At 46.8% G+C, this 24024-nt stretch overlaps 1 protein-coding gene across 9 annotated transcripts in view; it reads right to left on the bottom strand.

Annotated features, from left to right (window-relative positions):
• Positions 1-24024, bottom strand: part of WDFY4 (WDFY family member 4) — a 314583-nt gene that overhangs the window by 213589 nt on the left and 76970 nt on the right. For all 9 annotated transcript variants that reach the window (XM_057505763.1, XM_036916603.2, XM_036916599.2 and 6 more), the window contains 7 exons: positions 23081-23174; positions 5827-6041; positions 4571-4665; positions 3451-3679; positions 2959-3035; positions 1684-1905; positions 849-1027 (listed from right to left, as the gene is read on the bottom strand). In XM_057505763.1, coding sequence (XP_057361746.1) covers positions 849-1027; positions 1684-1905; positions 2959-3035; positions 3451-3679; positions 4571-4665; positions 5827-6041; positions 23081-23174 — 1111 coding nt within the window. The remainder of the gene's footprint in view (positions 1-848; positions 1028-1683; positions 1906-2958; positions 3036-3450; positions 3680-4570; positions 4666-5826; positions 6042-23080; positions 23175-24024) is intronic.

Genomic DNA, 24024 nt, shown 5'->3' with positions numbered 1-24024 from the left:
AACACATTACCAAACTGTTCCCACCCACAGAAGTTCTACTGTAATTGATCTGGGGGGCAGCCTGTGCAAGAGAACGTTAAAAAGACTTTCCAGGTGATTCCAGAAAGCAGCCTAGGTGGAGGTGCTCTGTCTAGAACCTGGGTAAAATCTGGCTGTGTCTGCCCTCTGTGGTCTCCTGGGCCCTTCTCTCTCTGGCTTCTGTGCTGACCTCTGACAGGCTGCTGGAGCACAGCTGTCAGGTCTCTCACCTCCTGGCCTCCTCTCCCTTATACCCCTGGACTTCAGATGTTTCTAAAGGGCAGTGACGAGATGCTTCCTCCAGCTGTGTGTTCACATTTCATTACCTTCTCTGAGTAAGGGACCATCCTTTCCTCAGCGTTCTTGCTCTAGGCCTGATAAGATGTGTTGGTGTCTCTGCAAGCTCTGGTGCCTTGCTCCTAAATATAGTGTGCAGACCAGCAGCATTAGACTTACCAGGGAGCTTCTGAGAAAAGAAGGGCCTCAGGCCCCGCTCAGACCTCCCTGGAGAATCCATCCAACCCTTAAAATGTGACAAGCTTGCTCTGGCCACTCAGAGATTTCTATTTTCTTATGACTATTCCTACCGTCAAAACGGTCATGACTATATTCATGTCCTTGTTTTACCTTCCGCCCTGGCTGTGTGACTTTTATTCCACTTTCTGAAGATGTCCTTTTTATTCCTGAGTTCAGCCAGTGTTCTGGACAGCAAGGGGGCGCTTTTGCTGGAGACCACACCCCACCACCAATGAGAACAAGGAACTGCTCTGAGGCCCCTCCAGGGGGCAGTGCAGCCAGAAGACAAGCATAGCTCAGGGAAACCACCTCACCTTGGCTGAGCCAATAGTCTGTCCATCCAGGTAGGTGGAAATAGTACAGTTCCTTTTCATATCCTTGGTGACAACCACAGCCAGGTGATGCCACTGAGCACAAGCCAACAGCTGCCCACATCTGACCCGAAGCTGGCGTCCGGCAGAAGGCTCAGGGTCGTCCTCTGGTTCCATGACATCTGAAAGAGAATACAGATTGCCTGCATGTCTGCTGCAGCCACCCAGGAGAAGGGGGCCTCACGCCCAAGCAGCCAGGGCTCAGCCCCATCTCAGAAAATAGTGGCAATGGCTGCTTTCGTTACTTGAGGTCCTGCTTTGTGTTAGCCACTGATTCAAGGACTGTTAGAAATGTTAACATTTCATTTTCATGACAGCCCAATGTGGTAGGTGCTATCATGATTCCCACTTTACCATCCTGAGGCACAAAGAAGTTAAGTACAGAGGATTCAGACCTAGGAGGCAGATTCTGGAGTCTATCCCACACTAAACTGCCTCCACAGTGACATGAATTTGCCAGCAAAGTACTGACAGGGAGGGGAAATAGGCAATTATGCTGTATGCCAAGAAGACCAATCCTTCCACGAGTTTTGCTATGAAACAGTGACACTCTCAAGGCACACGAGAAGAGCAGGTGTGGCCAGGACACATGGGCTGGCCATCTCAGATGGATGACCTTAGCAAGCCAGGCTGAGCTGTACCTGGCAGAGCCAGCACCAGCTGCCAGCAGTCCTGCAGGAAGGTTGGGCCCATGGGCACTCATGCCAAAGCCTGCTGACTTAGCCCCATGTCCCCCAACTGCAGGGATACCAGCTTTGGTTCTCAAAACCTTACTTACCCAGAGGCTGAAATTCTTTCTCTTCTGTAGACACAACCAAGGAGAGGTCTTCTGGGCAGAGACTGACAGAGAAGCAGATGAAGGGCTGCTCAGTCCTGGCCAGGTGGCGCACCACGGTTAGGAAGCGCAGTGGGTGACCCTCAGTGACTGTGCCATGCCTGCCAATCAGGAACCAGCAGGAGAAGGTCAAGCCCCCAGGTGGAGGGAATGACCTGGCAGTGCCTAGAGTCAGAACACAAGCACGCTCTTAGACTTTGGCCACGGAAGTTTTCTGGGCTCATTGTGGTTCTGATTTAACCCAGGTGTGGTCTTACTGTGTGCCAGCACTATGCCTTACCTGACCCACTTTATGTTAACCTAACATGACAGGATGCTCTTGTCTCCTTATTCAAACTCTCAGGAGTAAGTCCTATTCCTGCCAGGACTTGAGTCCAGATCCTCTAAGACTCTCCAGTTCTGTCCCACCTATTATTCCATGCCGTGAGATCCAACACCATTTGGCCCACTGGTCAGCTGCTCTAAAGCCAGGCAGTGTGCTATGTGGGGCAGAGGACACTGGCCTAACTTGACTGAACCTGGCACAGGGAAGTCTCCACTCTAGGGAAATCCATGCCCTCCCCCCACCCCATACAGGGTTGACAGTGTAGGCTGAACAAGTAGAATAAGATGTGGTGGCCTGTGCTGATGGGCTGGTAATGCAATGGCACCTCCATACCCAACCTCCCATAGAAACCCAGGCCTGGCTCTCCTAACAGGGGGTGCCTGACTCAGGCGACACTGGGCATGGGCCCTGTCCTGCCCAGAGAGTTCTCAGCTCACTGCAGTCCTGTGCAAAGCCTGCCAAGGCCCGGGTTGATCCGCACATGAGTCAAGGACGGGCCTATTCCTGGATGGCTCTCAACATGAATTCCTATTCCTCTCTAAAGAGAGCTGTACGGTGGGCTGAGGTGTCTATTCCAGCCTTTGCCAGTCACCAACAAATTGAATCAACAACCAAATCACCCACTGAGCCCATCAGAACTCCCTGAGCCCCTACTATTTGCAGAGCTGTGAGCTGAGTTCACAATAAACACACAATAAACAGGACACCCCTGCCCTAAGAAGGCATGAAACCCCAAAGATGGCTCACTACAGATATGCCCGACCAAGAAAAGGCTCATACTTTCTTGAAATGCCATGTGCCATGTGGAAACATGAAATTAAAGCTTCCTAAGGACTTCCTCTCTAGGCAGGGTGAGGATAGCTACCAAGATAAATACCCTGAGCAATACCTACCTGTTCCAGTGCCTCCAGAGACCAAGTACTCAGTGCTGGTTCCCATAACCGTAGACAGGGTTGGAATAAACAAACATCTGGAAACAGGAGAGTGTCTCAGATCATTGAATCATTATCCAACCTCTGGCCATGACATCTCCACTCTGTCCCTCTGCAGGGGCCTCACTCCCTCTTAGATCATGAGGCCCCATGGACAGAAAGTAGCTGATACTGGTACCATGGCCCTAAGAGAAGGACTCTACACTGGAGGCTGGAGGGGAGAGCATTCCAGAAAGCAGAAACATCAGGGGAAAAAGAGGGTCCTGTCCCTGCATGGCTGGGGACACTGCTCCTGAGAAGCCATTGAGTAGATGGGTTGCCCATGACCCAGACATTTTCCTCTGATGGGTGCTGAGAGCTGATGGGACTGCAATTTTGTAATCATTATTATAATTCATCAGAGGCACGGGAAATTAGTAAAGTTAATTTCAAATATATGAAAGCTTGTCATACCCATAACCTTCCACGGACATGTCAAATTCCACGAAGGAGGGAGCCAGGGCCGCCCTCTGAGGCTGCAGGTTGCGAGGGGAGGTCATGGAGATGAGGCTCAGGGCTGTCTGGAGGGCGGTAGCTGAGTCCTGGGATGCCCCCGCAGGCCTCAGGGCCTGTGTGGCTGCTGGGTGCGGGCCTGCATCCGGTGTGGGGCCCTCAGCTCTTACCAGTGCCGCCGCCTGCGACCCTAAGGCAGCAGGCAAGAGAAGAGATGCATCTGCTCAAGCATTTCCACCCATCTTCTTACAATAGCTCTGACATTTCTGCCACGGCCCCCACGGAGGACTCTGTGGAGTCACTAGGCATTTCCTAACCACCAAGAGGATGCTCTCCTGGGCCCTCCCACCTGGATCCTCTACTGATTTAATAACACTGAACGTTAGTGACAACCTGCTTCTCCTACAAGCTTCTCCCTTTAATCCTATCACCCCTTCTCCCCTTTACAACACACCGTTTTCTTTGCTGTCATTGGCTTGTCCCACTGGCAGTCATTCCCTGGGGCTTTGTCCTCCACACTCGTAACAGCCAGTCTCCTTGACAGCTCTGCTCCCACCTCTGGCTGCCAGCCATGCCTGACTCCCCTTCCTCGCTTTGCAAGTGAGCCTCCTGGCCTTAAAGTCCTATGTGATCTTACATTCAGTGTGTATGCGGCTTTTTCTCCAAGTTGGTTCTCTGAACCAGTATCATCCCAGGCCTGATACTGGGGGATCCACTTGACCCCCTAACTCACCCCTGAGCTGGGAGCTGAGCCAAAAGCTGTCACTGCACTGCTTTGTCCAATGCAGCACTGTCATAAGGAAACCCTCTTGCTGTTTCTGTGATCTGGACCCAAAGAGGTCAAGTATGCTTATACCATCACCTATCTTATATGAGTGTACAGGGCAGCCTCTTTCCAGAGAATCTGGTCTTCTCTGGGGACCACCAATGCCTCTGCTTTTCCTCAATTGCTCCATTGAGCAGCAGGCCAAATCATTAAAAAAATCTGTCTGCTTCCCCTGTTGTAAAGGATCCCTTACAAGGAATGCATATTCTCTTTTAATTCCCATTAACCTGCCCCTGCTCTTTCCTCTGGCCTCACCTGAGCATGCACAGCTCCCTCGGTGCACATGAGAGGACTTGAGGATTTTTGTTGGAGCTGACGGAGGAGGGGGAATTCCAAGTCCTAGAAATTGTCTATATATCATAACATATGAGAGAAAGAAATGAAGACATTTTAGGGGTGGAAGTTTCTCCAGCTTCATCTGAGCACTGTCCTAAGTCCCCGTGCTCCCTGGTCCCCTCCTCACACTCTCCTCTCTCCTCAGGCCATGCAGCAGTGGGGAGTCCCTGCCCTGGCACCCAGGCTGGAGGGTGGGTGAATTTAGATGCTTTTGATTTAACTGGTGACCAGCTAGGAACCTCAAACTGGACCTTGAGAGGAAGAGGAATTTCTTGGAAGATAACCTTGACATACTTTGTTTTCAAGTTTCTAATGGAATTTACTGAATAGCTGAATTAAGCACAGTGGCCTTGTCTGACAGCTGCAAGTCTAGAGGCTGGCCTGGCCCCTGGGTCACAGGCATGCTGGCTGGAGAAGTTGTCTTCTGTGCCCATTTTACTTGGTGCTGTATGTCAGCAGGGACCCAGCAGGCATGTGACCCCTGGGTGCCACCCTCCCTGTGCTGAGCCAGGGTAGGGTGGCCTCGCCAAAGGTGCTTAGAAGACTTGACCTCCCTCCTGCAACCTCTCTTGCCTCTGACTGCCTGTCTTCCCTCCTGGCTCTGCTCTCGAGGAAACACGTAGCTTCATGGAGGGGCTGTGAGCTGAAGGCCTCCACAAGAGACAAGGAGACACGGCCTCTGCCAGCCTCCACGTCCCCTCGTGTGGGCCAAGCACCCTGCAGTCCAGCCTCTCAGACAGTCAGACCCTCACAGCCTCCTGTGTCCTATCATGGAGGACATCCTCAGATGTGGAGTTCCCAACTTTCCTGGCCTGCTCCTCATGCCTCTACCAGCTCTGCTTCCTTGAGGCCCTGCCTCTTTACATCCAGTCTCCCGACTGTGGTCCTCCTGGCTCCATGTAGCTCCAGCCCTCTCCACTGAGCACCCCCCTAGGACACTATTCCATATTGCCAACAGGTCCCTTTATTGTCCCCTCTCCCCCAAACCATCACCCCTATGGGAAGGCTATGTCTGCTTTGCTGGCCCACACACTGCCCACAGGGACCCTGGTCTTGCAGTGCCCAAGGCTGGGAGGGACCACACTGCAGAGGGCAGAGCAGGCATGGGGACTCCTGATCCTTCTACACCCCTAGTGCCTGAGGCTCGGCAGCATTTACCATGGGGCACGCCATACCTTAACACGTCTGGTTCGATGGCTTGGGAAGCAAGCTTTTCAAAAATCCTGATGAGGCCCGAGTGTAAGGGGCTGCTGCCAGTGGTCAGGGCCTTGTGGCAGGAGGTCATGAGGGTCCTGAGCATCCCTGCCTCACACATGACCTGGCGATTCTTCTCCGATTTTACCAGGGACTGGATGTGACTGACCACAGAGCACTGGATCTCCTTTGAAAGCTATGAGATAACCAAAGCTGGTGGTGAGCCCTTGCGATCAGAATACTTTGTGAGTGGCTTTGATGGGCTCCTGAGTAGGCCTGGACTCGGTTGTGAGGCAGGGAGACTGCGCCCACACAGCCTGTTCTCACTGCACGCTTCCTGTCCCAGGTGTCTGTGGATGCACCCTCATTACCCAATGGCAGGCCTGGAGGCCAGTCTATAGAATCAGCTGCCAAAGATGTAGCTTAAAACTGAGACCACAAACTGGCAGGCAAGAGGCTGCACTTGCCCCAGAGATGGGTGGTATGTCGGAATTTATTGTTAACTTTTAAAAGTCCAGCAATTTTATGTTGAAGTCCAGATATGTGGCCTCAGTCAAAAGATAGAAAGACCTGGTCAGCCAGATGTGGGTTTGCAGTACTGTGTTGTCATCCAAAGGCAGCTGGAGTCAGGCAGTGGCTGTGCCCGCCTCTGGGCCCCTCCTCCCAGCTGGCTGTGCTCACTAGCAGGGCCTATGTTTGAGTTCATACCCCTTGGCATGCAAGGTGAAGCTCTCCTGGAGTGCAGGTCTGCAGGAGGCCCCCCTGTATACTACTGGCTGTGGTGGGTACAGCCTTCTCATCTACATGGATCAAAGTGCATGCAGAGTGTACCAGCCACTAAGGTCACAGCTTCTGGGGGCAGCTTTGCTGTCACCTCCCCTTCAGCCCCCAGGGGTTGTCTCCTTCCCTCCCACCCTCCAATTATCCTTTGTCCACCTCTCCATCCTAAACACACCCTGCCTTTTGGATAGCTGTGTTCTCATCTTACCCCTGCTAGATTTCAAGTCACTTAATTCTCTGTCTTTGAAGCCTATAGGGTAGGACACACAGAGTTGGTTCACTAAATATTTAACCAAATACATATTTTTACAATCTTCCTTTCTTCATAAAAATATAAACCCCTGGAATTCCCAGCCCTCTGTGTATATAGAAACAGTTTCAAACAGAGTGAAGAGGGGGCATTCCTTTGCAAAAACTCTTAGGATTGTCCACATTCTCTTTTACTGTGGTATAAAATACTGCCTGAAGTGAGGAAGATGCCAGTTAGAGCTTAATGGAGTTCTCCTGTAGTGCATGCTATAAGGGGCCACCCTGACCTCCTTCTCCACGTGAGTGTAACCACCACAGCTGCGCCTTCTCTGTGTGGGAGCTGTCCACTCCATATGGGGCTCCCATATACATGTTTGTGCACACACACACACACACATTTGTGCACACATGTGTTCACACACAGATAGATGCATGTACACACATAAACATACACATACATACATGCCTGCACACAAGTACATGCATGTGTGCACATATACATGTGCATATGCATACATGCATGTGTGGATCCATACATGAATATACACCACACACACACCACAGACTATAGCCAATGAGGCCATACCCTTCAGTATCTGTGGTGTGATTCATGCTTGAGAGCCACATCCTGTGGGCTCAGGCTAAAGCTAGAACTCAGCCGACAGCACCTTCTCACTCAGCTCCTTCCCAGGCAGCATCCTGCTTCCTTTGCTTCCCTTCTCCTGAGTCACTCCCTCTACAGATCCGACGTACCTGTACCTCTGTCTTGGGCCCCACTTTCTGAGAACCTGGCTCAAATCCCTAGCATGCTTTTCATACTGCATGCCTTTACCCTAGTTTTGGTTGCAAATGAAGAGATCTATGACAATGTAGATTACATCGAGGTCAGTCCACCAACGTAAAGCCAGGAGTAACCATAAGCATTTATTTATTTGAATAATCTCCTTCTTTGAGGACTGGCCTCTGGTCCCATCAAGGCACAGACCATCTGTTACCCATGCCCCCCACAGCCATGAAAACCTTTTGGGCTCCTCCCCTGCTTCCCTTTCTTCCTCTTCCCCCTCTCCCTCATACAAGTATTAACTGCCTCTTCAAGGTCAGGCTCTGGGAGAAGCTCTAGGCATTTTCTTTTTTTTTTTTTACAGCCAAATTGCCTTATTTTATTGGATTTTTCAATAAAAATACCAGCCATGTCAAAGTTTCCATACAGAGTCCTAAAAAGCATAGCAGATCTGGATCAGATGGGGTGGGCATAGGGAGCTCCCTCTCAGGTTTTGAGGTGGGTTGAGTGCCGGGGTGGTGGAGGCTGAGGAGGCTGAGCTGTCACCTTGCTGGGGGTCTTGGCTGTGTCCTGGGTGCTGGGCAGGGTGGGTGGGCAGCCACCAGAGGTGAAGAGAGCAGTCAAGGCATTCCGGGCGTTGATTGCACACCTATGGCTCACGGATCTGGTGGATGGGCTGGGGTTCTTGGCCTTCTTGTATTTCTGCAGGTTCTCAAAGTGGGCCAAGGACTTGCAGTGGGAAAGCTGTGCCCCCGAGTTGCTGTGGTAGAACTTGTGGCAGATGCAGCAGATGTAGCCCATCATGGGCACCAGGAAGTCCACACCGTAAGCAGTGTTGGGACAGTAGCTCTCTGAGCCTTTCTACTCCTGTATAGATATACCTCTGAACCTCACCTGCTTGCAGAATTCCTCCTTGACCTCGATCTCTTCTTCTTCATCCTCCTCCTCCTCCTCCTCTTCTTCATCACCCTTGAAGCAGCCCACGGCATCCACTGTGATGAAGTGGTCCTCATCTTGACTGACTAGCTCTTTTTCAAGCATCTTCAGCTCCTTGGCTTTGTCCTTGTGCCCCTGGGACTTCACATGTTCCACAAACTTGCAGGGGAATAAGACACTGTCAATGCTCTCATGGGACTCGTGGACCACAGCTGAGACACTCAAGGAGACAGTCTCAGCACCAGGCAGCACACTCTCTAGCAGAGAATTTCCAGTGTCTGGGAAGCCAGGGGTTTCTCACAGTCCCTCAGACAGTTCACAGAGCTCTTGTATTCAGAAGGGAATCCAGGCTTAAGTGCCAAAGTTTGCCCTGTGATGAGAGTATTTCCTGGGTGTTTAGGGTGTGCTGGAACCTCCTCCTAAGCATTTTGACATGTCTAGATTACACAATCGCTGTGAGGAGTTCTAGGAGGGAGATACTATTACTATCCCTATTTTACAGATGAGGAAACTGAGCCCAGGGAAGAGAATTGTCAAGGCCACATAGTGGGAACAGAGCCTGGCCTTGACTCCAGACCCATGCTCAGAATCACCTCCTTCCATCATCTCTTCCTCACAAGTGCAGTGATTTGGGGCCACCCTGATAAGAGGTTCAAGAGTATATTTGTATCAGCAAGGGACAGCAATCAGTAAGATGGCATTCTTTCACAGGCTGCCAACACTGTTCTGTAGCACATATGTTCCAAGGGTTAAAATGTATAGGGAATCATATTTATACTGTTTATCATCAATTTTTAGATTTTTTAAAGAGTCTAGAAATGAATGGGTCAACAACTCACTATCCCATCCTCCCACCTGCCTACCAGGTGCACAGTACCTATAGCTCCTGCCTCCAAGTGATGGCATTCACTTCTTCACGGTATCTTCAGTAACATTTTCAACTTAAAATTGTAGACTATTTTAATTTGGGGTTAAAGTTTAAACTGCATTAGAATGGTCTTTCAGGGGGATTGCTCCCAGGCAGGATTTTGTCATTCTGAAATGTCATCATTTTGCCAATGTCACTGATGTCAAGGAGAGATCTCATCATTCAGGGAAGATGGACTGAATGTTTATGCTCCCCCAAAGTTCATGTACTGAGACCTAATTTCCAATGTGGTACTCTTTGTAGGTGAGGACCTTGGGAGGTGCTGAGGTCATGAGGATAGAGCCCTAAGGAATTAGATTAGTCCTCATAAATGCTGAGGTCATGCGGTAGAGCCCTTACAGAACAGACCCTGGAGAGCTCCCTCTCCCTTTGTGTCATTTAAGGACACAGTAAGATGGGGACCATGATGAGGAAGTAGGCGCTCACCAGACACCATCAGCCAGAGCCAAGATCTTGGACTTCCCACCCCCCAGAACTCTGGGGAATAAATGTCTATTGTTTCCAAGTCACTCAGTCTATGGTGTTGTGTCATAGCAGCCTGAATGGACAGAGATAGTCTCCCTCCCTGTCACGTGCTATTGGCACAGCCAGCATGACCTGGTAGACAGACAGACATGTGCAACCCAACAGGGACCAGGAACAGAAGGTAGAGGTGCCAAAACCACTATGCACTTAACAATTCCATCACCTACACTGAAGAGCCATTGCATGTGAAGCTGCACCCAACCTCTTTGACTCCCTTTCCTTGATGCTTCCCCTGCTGCCCCCTGCGGAGCCTACACCTCTGCCTCCCTTCTCCATCTGGCCCCCAACAGAAAGGGAGTTGCCATCCTCTTGCCTCAAGCTTTCCCTCTCTCAGAACTTGGATTATTGGGTAACTGCAATCTTCTAATGTGGGGGGAGAGCTGGGAAGACAGTCTGTATGAAGCAAGATGCAAAAATAACATCACAATGTATTATTAATAAGAATTAGAAAGAAACGTCTACAACCTCCAGTTTTTATTACCAGCACTTCACTTACTGCTTTGGGGGCTTTTGGCTTTCTGTTTTGGTGTTGTTTCCTTTTTTTTTTCACCAGAAAAGGAATACTGAATAAATATCTAAATATGCGAAAAAGCAAAAGGAAAGGAAAAAAAAGAAAGTTTTCAAAAAGAAGAAATGCTGATCTTGTCTAATGATGCCACAAGTTTACTCCAAAACTTGCTCAATACTCCATAATGGAGGAGGGAAAATTGATCGTCCTCATTATCACTGCGGCTCTGTCAATACCAGTATTGCCTTGTTTTGAATAAAATGTGCTGTTTTTTTCAATGTTGGTTCCAGTAAAATGGGGTTTTAGTGAAAATATGAGCAGTAGCAGGAAACCAGTCTGGTTTCTCCCCTACAAATGGATTGATTTCCCTAACGCACATTACTTCCAGGGCAGGAAAGGGGATGGTGGTTCAATTAGGACCCAGTGGTGAGCACGCTGGGTCACCAAGCTGGCCAGCAGGCTGGACCTACAACGCAAATTATCACAGAACGATTTGCAGTGTGACCTAAAGAAGTTTTCTGCTTTTTCCACTTTACAGTCAAGGCCTCAAGCTGTGGGTGTTTGTTCTTCTTTCTCTGTCTCCTCCTACTTTTTCCCCTGGTCCAGATGAATATGGTCTGAGAACCCAATGAGGACTGGGTCCAAGGAGGCATGTGGGCTTTGGGTATATCAGTCCACTGTGTGTCTTCTGGACATCACACTGTCCTGACCTAGATGTAAAAACCATCAGATGACCGGCATCTGCTTCCTCCAGAAACTTAGAAAGAAGTTGGGACTTCTACCAGCTACCTGAATTTGGGTTAGTCACTTGTTCCAATTTAGTTGACATGCTCTTTATTTGATGACTTAGAATAGAGGAGATAAAATTTAAGTGACCTCCACTCTTCAGGGACGTCACAGTAGGGGTTAGAGATATGTTTTATTCGATAAGTTGTTTTGTTTTTATCTTTGCTAACTTAGAATTAATTTTCTCTTTATACAGTTGTAAAGTTTCCATTTTGCTACTGTTCCCACCAGCCTGACATACTCCTTTGCGGTGCTCAGGTGGCTGTGTAGGCATGGGAGTTTATGATCTCGGTTTAGTGTAACAGGGTTCAAATCCCATCGAATCAGTAGAACTCATGTCTGAAGGCATGGCTTCCCTGATGCGCCTGTATAAATTCGCAACTAAGACCAAGATGCATGTGGGTGCCTACCGCAATTCTCCAGCTTCTTTCACAAATTCCAAATGTAGGAAAGCCAATGCTTCCTGGTGGCAGAAGCCTGGGTCTTGTATTTATTAAGTATTTGTCTCTTTCTCATTCCCCCTTTGGCCCAGCCTAACATTCTCCCCATTTGCTGAATATTGCATGCCCTCTGACTGATGCCCGAAATTGGGAATATCAGTTCCAACCCCATCCCTTTGCTGAGCTCCTACTTATTATTCAAGAGACAATTTTCATGTTCTCTCACTCAGAAAACCTTTTCTGACCTTCCCAACCAGCACTGTATCCATGTTTCAGTCATTATAAATATCTCTCTGACAGCTCTCTCTCTACCTCTCCCATTGTCCAGCCCTTGTCCCCACCACACAGAGAACTGCTGCCCAAGACAATGACTCTTCCATCTTCTTTCTCTAGCATCTGTCTCTGTGTCTCAACTACAATAGCTGCCTTGCAAGTGCAAGCACAGATACAAGGTGTTCTAGAACACAGGAAGTGCACCTAACTTGACAGGGCTAACAGGCCAATCAGGAAAGGTGATGTGACAACTAAGCATTGAGGGGTAATGAAGAGAGAGCCAAGCCAGCAGGGGCAATAGTTCTTCTGGGAAAGGGAACAATATGTGCAAAGGTAAGAGGGTGGAAGTGAGTGTGGCCTTTCAGGGAAAAGCTGGGATCATGGGCAGTTGTCAGTAGGGCTTAATCACTCCCTGCATGCAGTTCCTTCCCTGCAACATGCCTGTGGCCAACCCTGAGACCATCCCCAGGGAAACCAGCTTGTAAACATCCTCCTGGGAGAATGCCTGCACAGCCTGGAAACTGAAACATCTATAGGGAGTTTCCCTCACCCTGGACACACACCTTCTCCCTCAACAATGGCCAGATCATGTGAGCAAGGGAGCCCAGTGGAGGATTCCATGAGGCCCAACACAACCTGACTGGAGGTCTTCCCACCTCTGGCTGGGACTTCCCTGTATAGCTCAAGAAGGGAGGCATTAACTTACCCTAAGCGTCTCTATTGCTTTGGCCAAGGTAATCCATTGACTCAACTCTTTTATTACAAGAGATTTTTTAAGCAGATTTGTTATTGTTGTCGTTGGCAGATTTCCATTCAAAACTGGAGGAGGTTTCTTGAATGGGACTCTAGAGTACTGTCTCTTGTAAAGATAAGGTATCTATTCCCAAACAACTGTGTTGTTTCCGAATAAACAGACATTCACGTCCCTGCACCTTGTAGTCACATACGATATCTACCCAGGAGTAGGTCTGCACACTGATTTGACCCTAACTAATGTATAGACTTCAGCTAGTTACTTATTTTCTCTAAGCTTCAGTTTCCTTAGCTCTAGAATGAGAGAAATGGAAATGTCCTCACTGGTATGTTGTTTGTGGGTCAATACAAACATACTCTATGGTAACACTTTTTCTAACAGGATGCAAGTGTTTTCAGGATAACCCTTCTAGTTGAAGTCTACTTTTCTCATCTAATATCAGTACGATTCTTTCCAACCAAACAGCCTCTTTGCATGGCCACTGCACACTGTGCCAGCTCAGGACAAGAAGAGGAGCACACACCTACCTTGTTTTCACTAGAGATGGGAGCTAGTGTCATTGTGTGCTCCCTATTTTCAGCACTCCTCTAAGTATGAACACTATGACCTAGATGCCATTACTGCCCCATTTCACAGATGGGGGAACTGAGGCCCAGAGAGATTATGGCTTGTGGAAGTTACATGGTAGAAAGACAGAAATTCAAACCAGGAGGTCCTCTCCGGAGGCCACTTCAAGAAGTGTTCTCGCAGAGCACCAGATAATCCAGAGTTTCCAAGGAAGTCAATTGAAGCCATTGACACTGTGGATTGGACACTGGGCACCCATCCCATCCTGTCTTAGGCCAACCTCTCAAAACAGAGAGAAAAACTTAGTACTCATGGCTCTGCCCTACACAAGGAACATCCAAATTTAGTAACTGGCACATAATATTTGCCATGAACTACACCTAAATGGGTTTGGCCATGTCTGCCATCTTGAGAGGCCAGGTGGGGTATCTCAGGTGTATGCAGCCTCACCAATGGCCACATTCCCAAGCCATGGACTCTCAGAGCAGGTGAGAATGATCAGGGTCATCAAGTCCAACTCTAGTCCAGATGCTAGATTCTCTCCATTGTGAACCTAACACCCTGCTTGGAACTGTCAGAGTAGAGGAACTCACAGCTGCTCATCTGGTTTTGGCAAGTTTGTCCTTATATTAAGCCCAATTATTTGCTGTTTAACTAACTGGACCTTGACTGTCTTCTATTATTCTACCACTGGTCAGACAGCAAGGTTTTCCCAGCTCTCATTCTGCCAATGTCTTTTCTCTCTAGGCTACATGCCCTGAGATCTCATCACTATCCCATCCATGACTAAGGAGGTTTCTCAGGCTCCTCACCATCCTGATCTCACCTCTGGACAAACACAGGGGTGGTATGCTCAGGGATCAGTGGGACCATCACTTCCCTTTAGCTGGGCACTATACTTCTATAAATATAACAGCAAGTAGAATTCACCATAGCAGTGTCCTCACCCCACTTGGGACTATATTCCTAACCATGCACTAAACCCCTGGGACACTTTCACATATTCTATTCTCTTTGCCCACCCAGTGTGTGTGTGCGTTAGACATGGGCACAAGTCTGATTATCTCTGCTGAATTTTGACCCAGTGGATTCTTGTCCATTGCTCAGGCTTGTAAGGACCCTTCACATTTCCATTTTTTCATCCAATGGGTAACACCTCCTTCCAGCTTTATGCCGTCTACCATTTGAGCTTCACCCAGATTCACAGATCAAATGCAAAACAGGCAGAAGAGAAGACTCAGTCTTTTGATTCATAAGTAGATATTAACACACAGTTCAACATCAATTTTCTGTTACTATTAATGCTATAATACCACTTGGAAATAAACTTAAATGTATTACTTCCATTCACAATTTCCAAAATTACATAAAACATAACCCAGAGTTCTAAGACTACAGACAGCAAAAGGTAGGAGAGAAGGCTTGGGGGCTTGATGGAGCCAGCATCTGATGAGTACCTACTGTGTGCCAGGCACTGCACTAAGTCCTGTACAACTATGCTCTCCACTACTCTTTTCAGTGGGGAAATATGATTATGAGGACACTGTGACTTGAGGTTACATCAGTTTCCTAAGGTCACATGGCTAACGAGTGGCAGTACTGGCACCCCAATCCAGGCCTTACTCCAAAGCCCATGATTTTCCCAGTGTCAGGCATTTATTACAAGACAGGGGCCTTAGATTTCATAAAGTTCATAAACTGATGGTTTATAGAAGTGTTGTATCTAGTGAGTGTAATTTGATTTTGCTTCTGTTTTATTTCCCTCTGCTTAAGTATATGCAGCCTCACCAATGAGTACGTTTATGCAGAGTGAATACCCTTTCCTGTAGCCACAGGCCTCACCACTCCCTATTATTGACACCTACACATTTCCTCTACCTCTGTGGCCCCAAGACATTGGGTCTGAAACCCTGGTGATCTAGGCAAAATCTGAGTAGCTGTATCTGAGGTGCAGAGATAGGAAGTGGCCTAATAAGTCATAGAAATAATGATGATAAAAGGCAGTAGAAACAAGGTCACCCAGTAACTGGGCCAGAGCTCATCCTATCCAGCTGTAACTTCCTCCCATGCTTCTGTGTCAATGGCAGTGTGCTTTTCATCTTCTTCCTCTCTATGCAAGATTTCCTTGTTTGCTCTATTTAAGAGGCTACCCTAAAAAAATCACCTAGATTTTGACCAGGATCTGAGATTTTTCCACTCAGGAACAATAGAAGTATTTGAGGAATGGGGTTCAATATGAAAGAGCATAGGACACATAAAAATTCAACATAACTAGAATTTTTTCTGTGTCATAATTACGCAAAGCAAGACTCCTCCTTTACCAATTTCCTTGTTGGAGGAAATGGCTCTCTTCAAATAGCTACCCAGGGCTATTAATGCCATCAATATTTTAGTTATTTGAAACCCATATGATTAGTTCAATGTGGTTGACATGAAGGCTAATTCCAGAAAATGGCACCCCTTTCCAAGTTAAGGTACAAATGAGTTGATAGACAAATGTAACCCCAAGCCTGATCTTCTTTCTGTCCTATCAGACTGAAAGGAGGTTTGTGTGGCAGTAGAATCTGGAGCACAGCAATAATGACATGAGATGCAGACTGACCATAGACCACAGCCTCTCTGATGCCCAGGTCCGATTATGTCCTTCCAACAGCCTCCCATGGCTGCCAAGTCCATACAGGAAGGCCAACGGGGCCCAGAGGCAGGAGGTACAGGAGCCTCGTGTCAGGGACGTTCGCCACCTAGCAACAGCATCAACTCTTCACTTAATTGCTACAAGTTTCAAGTCCTCTTCTGCAAAGTGAGAATTGATAACCACCTTGCAGGGTCATTTTTAAGACTGAATGATAAAACCTGTAGAGTTTTGTCAACTAAGAGAAGTGGCTACGTCGCCTGGCAAGTGTTTCCCATACTACAGAATATGTTCTGCTTGCCATTTAATCCTCACAGTAATGCCACAAGGAAGATATTATTGTCCCTGTACTAAAGCAAAGAGAATTAAGGATCAAAAAGATTAAATAGTTTCCCATGGTTCTGTGACTGTTAAGTGGCAGAAGTGAGATTGGACTAAAATTTGTTGTCCTCAGATCCTGAGCTCTGTCCTCTTACAGTGGGAGCTCATTCAACATAGTAGTGGTGATGGTGATGGTGATGAGGATGCATGGTAACTCAGTAAAGTGCAACTCTCTCAGCGTGGTATTCAAGGCCTTTCATCGTATGGCTGTGATTGACCTTTCTGGCCCCACTCACTGCCCTTGTACCCACATGGCCTATCCTAGCCCAGCTGAACTCTTTAAAGTCCCAAACACTCATCTTATGTGTTCTTCTCCCTGTGTCTAGCCTTCTCTTCTCTCCCACCTCCCCCTGACCCAGCAAGCACATGTCTTTTCGTTAAAGCCTAGCCCCAGTGTCCTCATCTCCCTGTGGCTTTCCCTCCCTTCTGTCCAAGAGCCTCTGGACATACCTTTGTTACAGCCATCAGAATGCTGTCTCAGTATCTTCTCAGTCCTCTACCCACCCATCCTCAAACTCAGACTGTGGTTCCTGTGAGATTCATCTCTGCATCCCAGGGGCACCTAGTAGGGGTTTAGCAATTATTCACAGAAGCAAACACGTCACGCTGGTTGCCCCAACACAGGCTGAGTTCCACTTCTGCTAAACTGGGTCTGGGCCCCACCTCTGAAGCGTGGTCATCATGCACCCAAGCAAATAACCCTCTGCAGAGAGCAAATAAAGACCATGACATGGGTGGGAGTGGAGAGCTGCTTGGGACAAAAGCCCTCTGGTACTACTCAGAGTCCTAGCCACAGCCATGTCCCTTGTGGCTGCAGAACATGCTGGAGAAAAGGAATGTCCTTCTTCCCAATTAGTTATTTCTTTCCATGGTCAACTCAGCTCAAGAGAACTGAGCTGGATCCCATTTTTGCCTTGGGCTTAGGACAGCAACATTCACAGTAAAATTCCCACAGTCCAATTTTAATACTGATGATGACACAAGAGTCAAAAAAAAAAAATCCAGCTGGATTGTCTGTTTCCAAGAGCAGCTCTCCGTGTTAGCATTTTGAAGCAGGAAAAAACATCTCTTCATTTTGAACAGAACAAATTTAACAAGGCCACAGTTAGAAAGAAACCAGACAAACCTTATATGTAGTTACTTAAGTTGTTGCTTCTAAAATGATATCCATTCCTTGGAAAGTCATCAGTTTCTCATCTGTAAGGTAGGAAGAACATCTGAGAAATCTAAAGTGGGTGAGAGTATAGGGGATGCCGGGGACCATCAGGCCAGCCTGAATGGAGATGAGTGGGGACTCACACCCCATCTTTTTAGTAACACTGCCATCTACTGAAACTTCCTGCTCCTGTCTCTGATCCTCAACAAGCAGACCTGAAGTGGGTTTTGTTTCAGCATTTTCTTGAGTGGTCTCATTTCTCATTTGATTTACTGTTCTATTTGTTGTTATAAGGTTTCCCAACCATCCTTCCAGAAATTAATTACTGTAATTAGCTAACTTTGAATAGCTCCTGACTTGGTATCTGTAGAAAATATTTGAGAAAATGTACCACTACATTTTATTTGCATATTTGAGAGACAGTGAGGAAGAATTAGACTTTTCCTAAATAATATACTGTGACCTGAATAATGAAACAGGATCCCATGAAGTGGAGCTCTCATTTGCATACTTAGTGGTGTCAAATCACCATCACAGGATGATCAAAAGTTCTTCCCCAATCACTAATGTGACAACTCATGGAGATTATCTGAAATTTAGGCTTGTCCAAGAGGAGAGGAGATGGAAGAATGGACAGGCCACTGTTTGCTCTGCATCATTTCATCAGCCACTGTTGTGATGGAGTTTGGCACCATACATCCATCGGCAGCTATCAGTTTGACTGCTAAGACCACCCAAACTACTGGCTCAGTTGTTCTCATTGCATATACATTGCATGGTACAAAATACAGCTAAGGAAGTCAGACATCCTCAAAATGAGGCAACCGCACCTGGAAAAATGAACAATCCAAGACTTGCATGGCCATGCATCCTACAAGAGCTGCTACGGTGAGAGACCCATTCATCAGACACATGTTGACCTTGAGCCTGGGAGTACTCTCAGATCTCCTCCCTCCAGCTCCATGACCTTAGGATCTCCTGAACCTCAAACACCCTCAAATGGGGAGATTTTCATGTACATGAATAAGCTATTATGAATATTGATGAAATAACATTCCTGGCATAGGGGTAACCCTCATTGTGTATTAGTGTTCCATGTGCTTCAGGCAGGTCCTTTCTTGGATACGAGGGTAAAGAAAGTAAGGTCCCAGACTTTAGATAACTAGAAGACATATGAATGACTGAAAGGCATTTGAGTTAGGGGTCAAACATTTTTATCGATCAGCTGGTTGCTTAAGGCAAGTATGGTGTCTGGTCCTTAAAACTGGCCCACAACAAGTCCCTGCCTCCTGCACGCACATGCTGCCCCGTAGTGGGCACACAATGCTGCTTCCTACTGAGTCTAAGCTGAACCTGTGACTCACTTGGACCAAAAGAATGCCGTGGCAGCAAAGCTGGCTTGTTCTAAAGCTAAGCCTTCAGAACACCTGGAAGCTTCTGCTTGTATACCTTTGGAAGCCCTGAGCTGCAATATACCTGCTGGAGAGTAGGTGAGGCCATCAGAGAGGGCCACGTGCAGCTCGAAGTAAGGCCTCAGACATATGACACAGTTGAGCAAGCCCAGGCATCCCTTGTAAGGTGCCAGCTCTGGGAGTAAACAGACATGTTGGGTCGTCCAGCCCAGCCCACTCTGTGTGGAGCAGAGATGGTCTGTCCCTGCTTGCCTGCTGTAATTCCTGACCCATAAAGTCATGAGAAAGAATTACATGGTTATCGTAACTTGACTGCAATTTGTTTCAGCAACAGCTCACTAGAAGAGCAATCAAACCTATATTATCTCAGTCCACTGCTTTTCCATAAATGTTTAAAAATATAAGTGCATGCCATTTCACAATTAGAGGTCCTGTGCATTGGTTTGATCATCACCTGGTTATGACATTTCTCGGCAGAGGAACAGGAACCAGAAAAAGGATTTCAGTTACAAAGGGACTTGGAGAGATGGAACTGGTTTGTCCTTTTTATCTCCTGTACCAGATGCCACTCAGTGTCCCCATCCCTGCACATCAAGGCTTTTGCTGCCCTACTCCACTCCCTCACTGATTCGGAGGGCTTGCAATATTCTTACCAAGCCATTGTTATTTTCAGGCTATGATTAATAATGCCACTAGTTGTTATTTCTTCCCAAAACATTGCGCCTCCTTAAACTCCAAGACACAGTAAAGCTGGACGCTTATCCACTGACCCTCGTTCTGTCTGTAGAAGTCACTGCTGTGCAGAGGAAACACCAGACTACCTGCCACCAAGTAGGACCACATTTAAAACTGGGAATCCTTCAAACTCATTTCAATTATCTGGACCTCCACTTCCCCACTGGTTAAAATGGAGACCATAATACTCCTGACAAAATTCCTATAAGGACAAATAAACAGGGACAAAATAAACCAGGTCTTCCTCAACCCTTCCAGTTCTTTTTTTTTTTTTCTATCGCTAATGTACAATTACTCGAACAACATTATGGTTACTAGACTTCCTCAATTATCAAGTCCCCACCACATACCCCATTACAGTCACTGTCCATCAAAGTAGTAAGATGCTATAGAATCATTACTTGTCTTCTCTGTATATACTGCCTTTCCCGTGTCCCCCCACTACATTATGTGTGCTAACTGTAATGCCCCCATTTCCCTCTTATCCCTCCCTTCCCACCCATCATCCCTAATCCCTTTCCCTTTGGTAACTGTTAGTCCATTCTTGGGTTCTGTGAGTCTGCTGCTGTTTTGTTCCTTCAGTTTTTTCTTTGTTCTTATACTCCACAGATGAGTGAAATCATTTGGTATTTCTCTTTCTCCGCTTGGCTTATTTCACTGAGCATAATACCCTCTAACTCCATCCATGTTGTTGCAAATGGTAGGATTTGTTTTCTTCTTATGGCTGAATAATATTCCATTGTGTATATGTACCACATCTTCTTTATCCATTCATCTACTGATGGACACTTAGGTTGCTTCCATTTCTTGGCTATTGTAAATAGTGCTGTGATAAACATAGGGGTGCAAATCTGTTTTTCAAATTGGGCTGCTGCATTCTTAGGATAAATTCCTGGGTCAAATGGTATTTCTATTTTGATCTTTTTGAGGAACCTCTATACTGCTTTCCACAATGGTTGAACTAATTTACATTCCCACAAGCAGTGTAGGAGGGTTCCCCTTTCTCCACAACCTCGCCAACATTTGTTGTTGTTTGTCTTTTGGATGGTGGTGATCCTTACTGGTGTGAGGTGATATCTCATTGTGGCTTTAATTTGCATTTCTCTGATGACTAGCAATGTGGAGCATCTTTTCATGTGCCTGTTGGCCATCTGAATTTCTTCTTTGGAGAAGTGTCTGTTCAGCTCCTCCGCCCATTTTTTAATTGGATTGTTTGCTTTTTGTTTGTTGAGGTGCGTGAGCTCTTTATATATTTTGGATGTCAACCCTTTATTGGATCTGTCATTTATGAATATATTCCCCCATACTGTAGGATGTGTTTTTGTTCTACTGATGGTGTCCTTTGCTGTACAGAAGCTTTTTAGTTTGATATAGTCCCACTTGTTCATTTTTGCTTTTGTTTCCCTTGCCCAGGGAGATATGTTCACGAAGAAGAAGTTGCTCATGTTTATGTCCAAGAGATTTTTGCCTACGTTTTTTTCTAAGAATTTTATGGTTTCATGACTTACATTCAGGTCTTTGTTCCATTTTGAGTTTACTTTTGTGTATTGGATTAGACAATGATCCAGTTTCATTCTCTTACATGTAGCTGTCCAGTTTTGCCAACACCAACTATTGAAGAGGCTGCCATTTCCCCATTGTATATCCATGGCTCCTTTATCATGTATTAATTGGCCATATATGGTTGGGTTAATATCTGGACTCTCTTTTCTGTTCCACTCATATATGGGTCTGTTCTTGTGCCAGTAACAAATTGTCTTGATTACTGTGGCTTTGTGGTAGAGCTTGAAGTCAGGGAGTGTAATTCCCCCTGCTTTATTCTTCATTTTCAGGATTGCTTTGACTATTCAGGGTCTTTTGTCACTCCATATGAGTTTTAGAACTATTTGCTCTATTTCTTTGAAGAATGCTGTAGGTATTTTGACAGGGATTGCACTGAATCTGTAGATTGCTTTAGGCAGGATCAACTCTTCCAGTTTTTTATAAGAACTTCTTTTTTCCATTTTTTATTGAAATATAATTGATAAACAATACTATATTGGTTCCAGGTATAGAGCATAGTGATTTGACAATCATATACATTACTAAATGCTCACCATCATAAATGTAGTTGCCGTCTGCCAGTATATAAAGATACTGCAATATTTTTGGCTATGCTGTACTTCCATTCTTTCTCAGAACTTTTAAAGTTCATATTCTCCAAATAAAGTGGATCTGTATGGGATTTGCCTCGTTCTGTTACTCTATGCTTTCATCCACACACGTTTCCCTCCCTGAAATGCAGCCATTAGTTCTGCCAGAACAGGAACATGATGAGTCACCTTTGACCCCCCTCTCCCCAACCCTTGTATTGGTTCATCTCAGGGTCTCATGATTCATCACTGAACATATCTCTTGACTCTTTTCTCTTCACACTTTCCCACAGACACCACCCCAATCATACCATTTCCACATGACACCCGAACCACAGACATGGCTTTCTAAGTGCTGTCCCACTCTCAGGCCATTCTTCAAGCTACAGACAGAAAGGTATTTTTTAATATAAAAACCTGATAATGTCATCCTCCACTCATTTGGGAGAGGCTTCTTGTTGCCCTGGGGTTAAAGCCCACAACCTGCCAGGACTGCATCCTTACTCTGCCTGCACATCCAATACATTCCCGCTCTCCTGCTCTGCTCCCATTCCAGCTTCCTGCCGCAGCCTCCTTCCCACCTGGGCCATTGCTGCTAATCTTCCTGGGCTCTGCTTAAATGCTGCCATCTATGAGCTGGCTTCCCCGACCTCCACCTCTTCATCTAAATTAGATTCAATTAGGTCTTCCCCCAACTGCATTCCCATTATTCTCTCTCAGCATCCTGTTTTTTCCCTTAATATCACTTGTCATAATTTGTAATTGAATATTCATTTGAAGACTTATTTAGTCTGCACTGTCACCATGTCCTGTTTCCCCCCGAGCTGTAGTGCAGCCCATGTGGCCAGTGTCCATCTCATCAGCCATGCGTGTCCTGCGCAGAGCTCCTAGCCAGGATCACAACCAGCACCCATGAGATGGATGAATAAATGGGAGCAATGGTCTTCTGGTCCCACCAAGGCCGGTGCTATACTCAGCACCCAGGACTGGCCTCATGAAGATTCAATCATTTTAGTTGGTTTCTGTTTGGCTATTGATTTCAGGTCATTTCACCAATGGAAGTGATCTGTTGTAAACAGCCTTGGAAAGGTGGGAAGAGCTTAATCAAGGGTCTCAGACACACTGACACTCCCCTGCAGGAGGTGGTAGCTCTGCTGATGCATGGTACCGAGTGCAAAGGGAAAAGGAGTCTCCGGCTGGAAGGAGCTTAGAAAGTCAGTCATGTGAAAAAAACAAATATATATGCTCATCAACAAGTACCTGGGGTTGATCTTCATGGTACAGCCGAGGCAGCAGCCTCACCATGATGCACAGGAACCCCGGGTGCATGATCACGGCGTCACCGTCATCCACCCTGCAGAGAGAGGGGAAGCAGGGTATCAGACTTGGGCTTTCCAGTCTCTTCTGCTTCTGCAGAACTTTCTGGTTCTTTCAAAGACAGGCCATGATACATCCTCAGTCTATTCTTTATTATTTAAATTACTTTAAACTAATTAATTTGAGTCTAATTTTCTCCAACTGTACAGTGGAACTAACTATACCTTACATTCCTCATAGAGACCTAGAATAATGTTTTGTGCACTAAGGTACAGTGCTTGCCACATAGTTGATGCTCAATGGAGGTTAGTCCCCTGGTCCTCTCCCTTCTCTGCAGATATGTGGGAGGTGGAGAAACTCTCATTTTATATTATGCACACAGGCTTCTGGATCCCTGCAAGACAGTGTAAGGATACTCTAGTCTGTCCTAACCACTAAATGCAACTAAAAACCCAGATGGAATGCATGAGCAGCGCTCTCAGGACTCTGAAAAGAAAACAGCAGCAAAGGAGGAAATCAAACCCAAAGCACCATGCACCTGGAAGTGTGTTTTCTGGGCCCCCCACCGCCACCCCCAACCTCTGCCCAGCATCCCTGATACAGTCTTAGAAGGAATCTGACACTGAAACTATGCACCAGGTACAGACAGGGCAGACAGATCTCTGACAGAAGACCTCTATTTCAGGTCTGAGGAGTGGGAAAGGAGGTTCCTACAGGTCCCAGAGTATGGAGGAGAACCCCTGAGACTTTCTTTGTTGGGTTTCCCCATTCTTCCTCACCCCAGCCTTCAGGCAACCCCACAGAAGAAGCAGGCAGGCAGGTGTCTGAAACCAGGGAAGAAAACCATTCTCTCTGAACAGAGGAGATGTGGTTCCAAGAGTGTAGGC

Source organism: Manis pentadactyla, chromosome 8 (genome assembly GCF_030020395.1).
Source record: "Manis pentadactyla isolate mManPen7 chromosome 8, mManPen7.hap1, whole genome shotgun sequence".
Classification (NCBI taxonomy): domain Eukaryota; kingdom Metazoa; phylum Chordata; class Mammalia; order Pholidota; family Manidae; genus Manis; species Manis pentadactyla.
The sequence above is the reverse complement of the archived record's forward strand: the minus strand, read 5'-3'. Positions and strand labels throughout refer to the sequence as shown.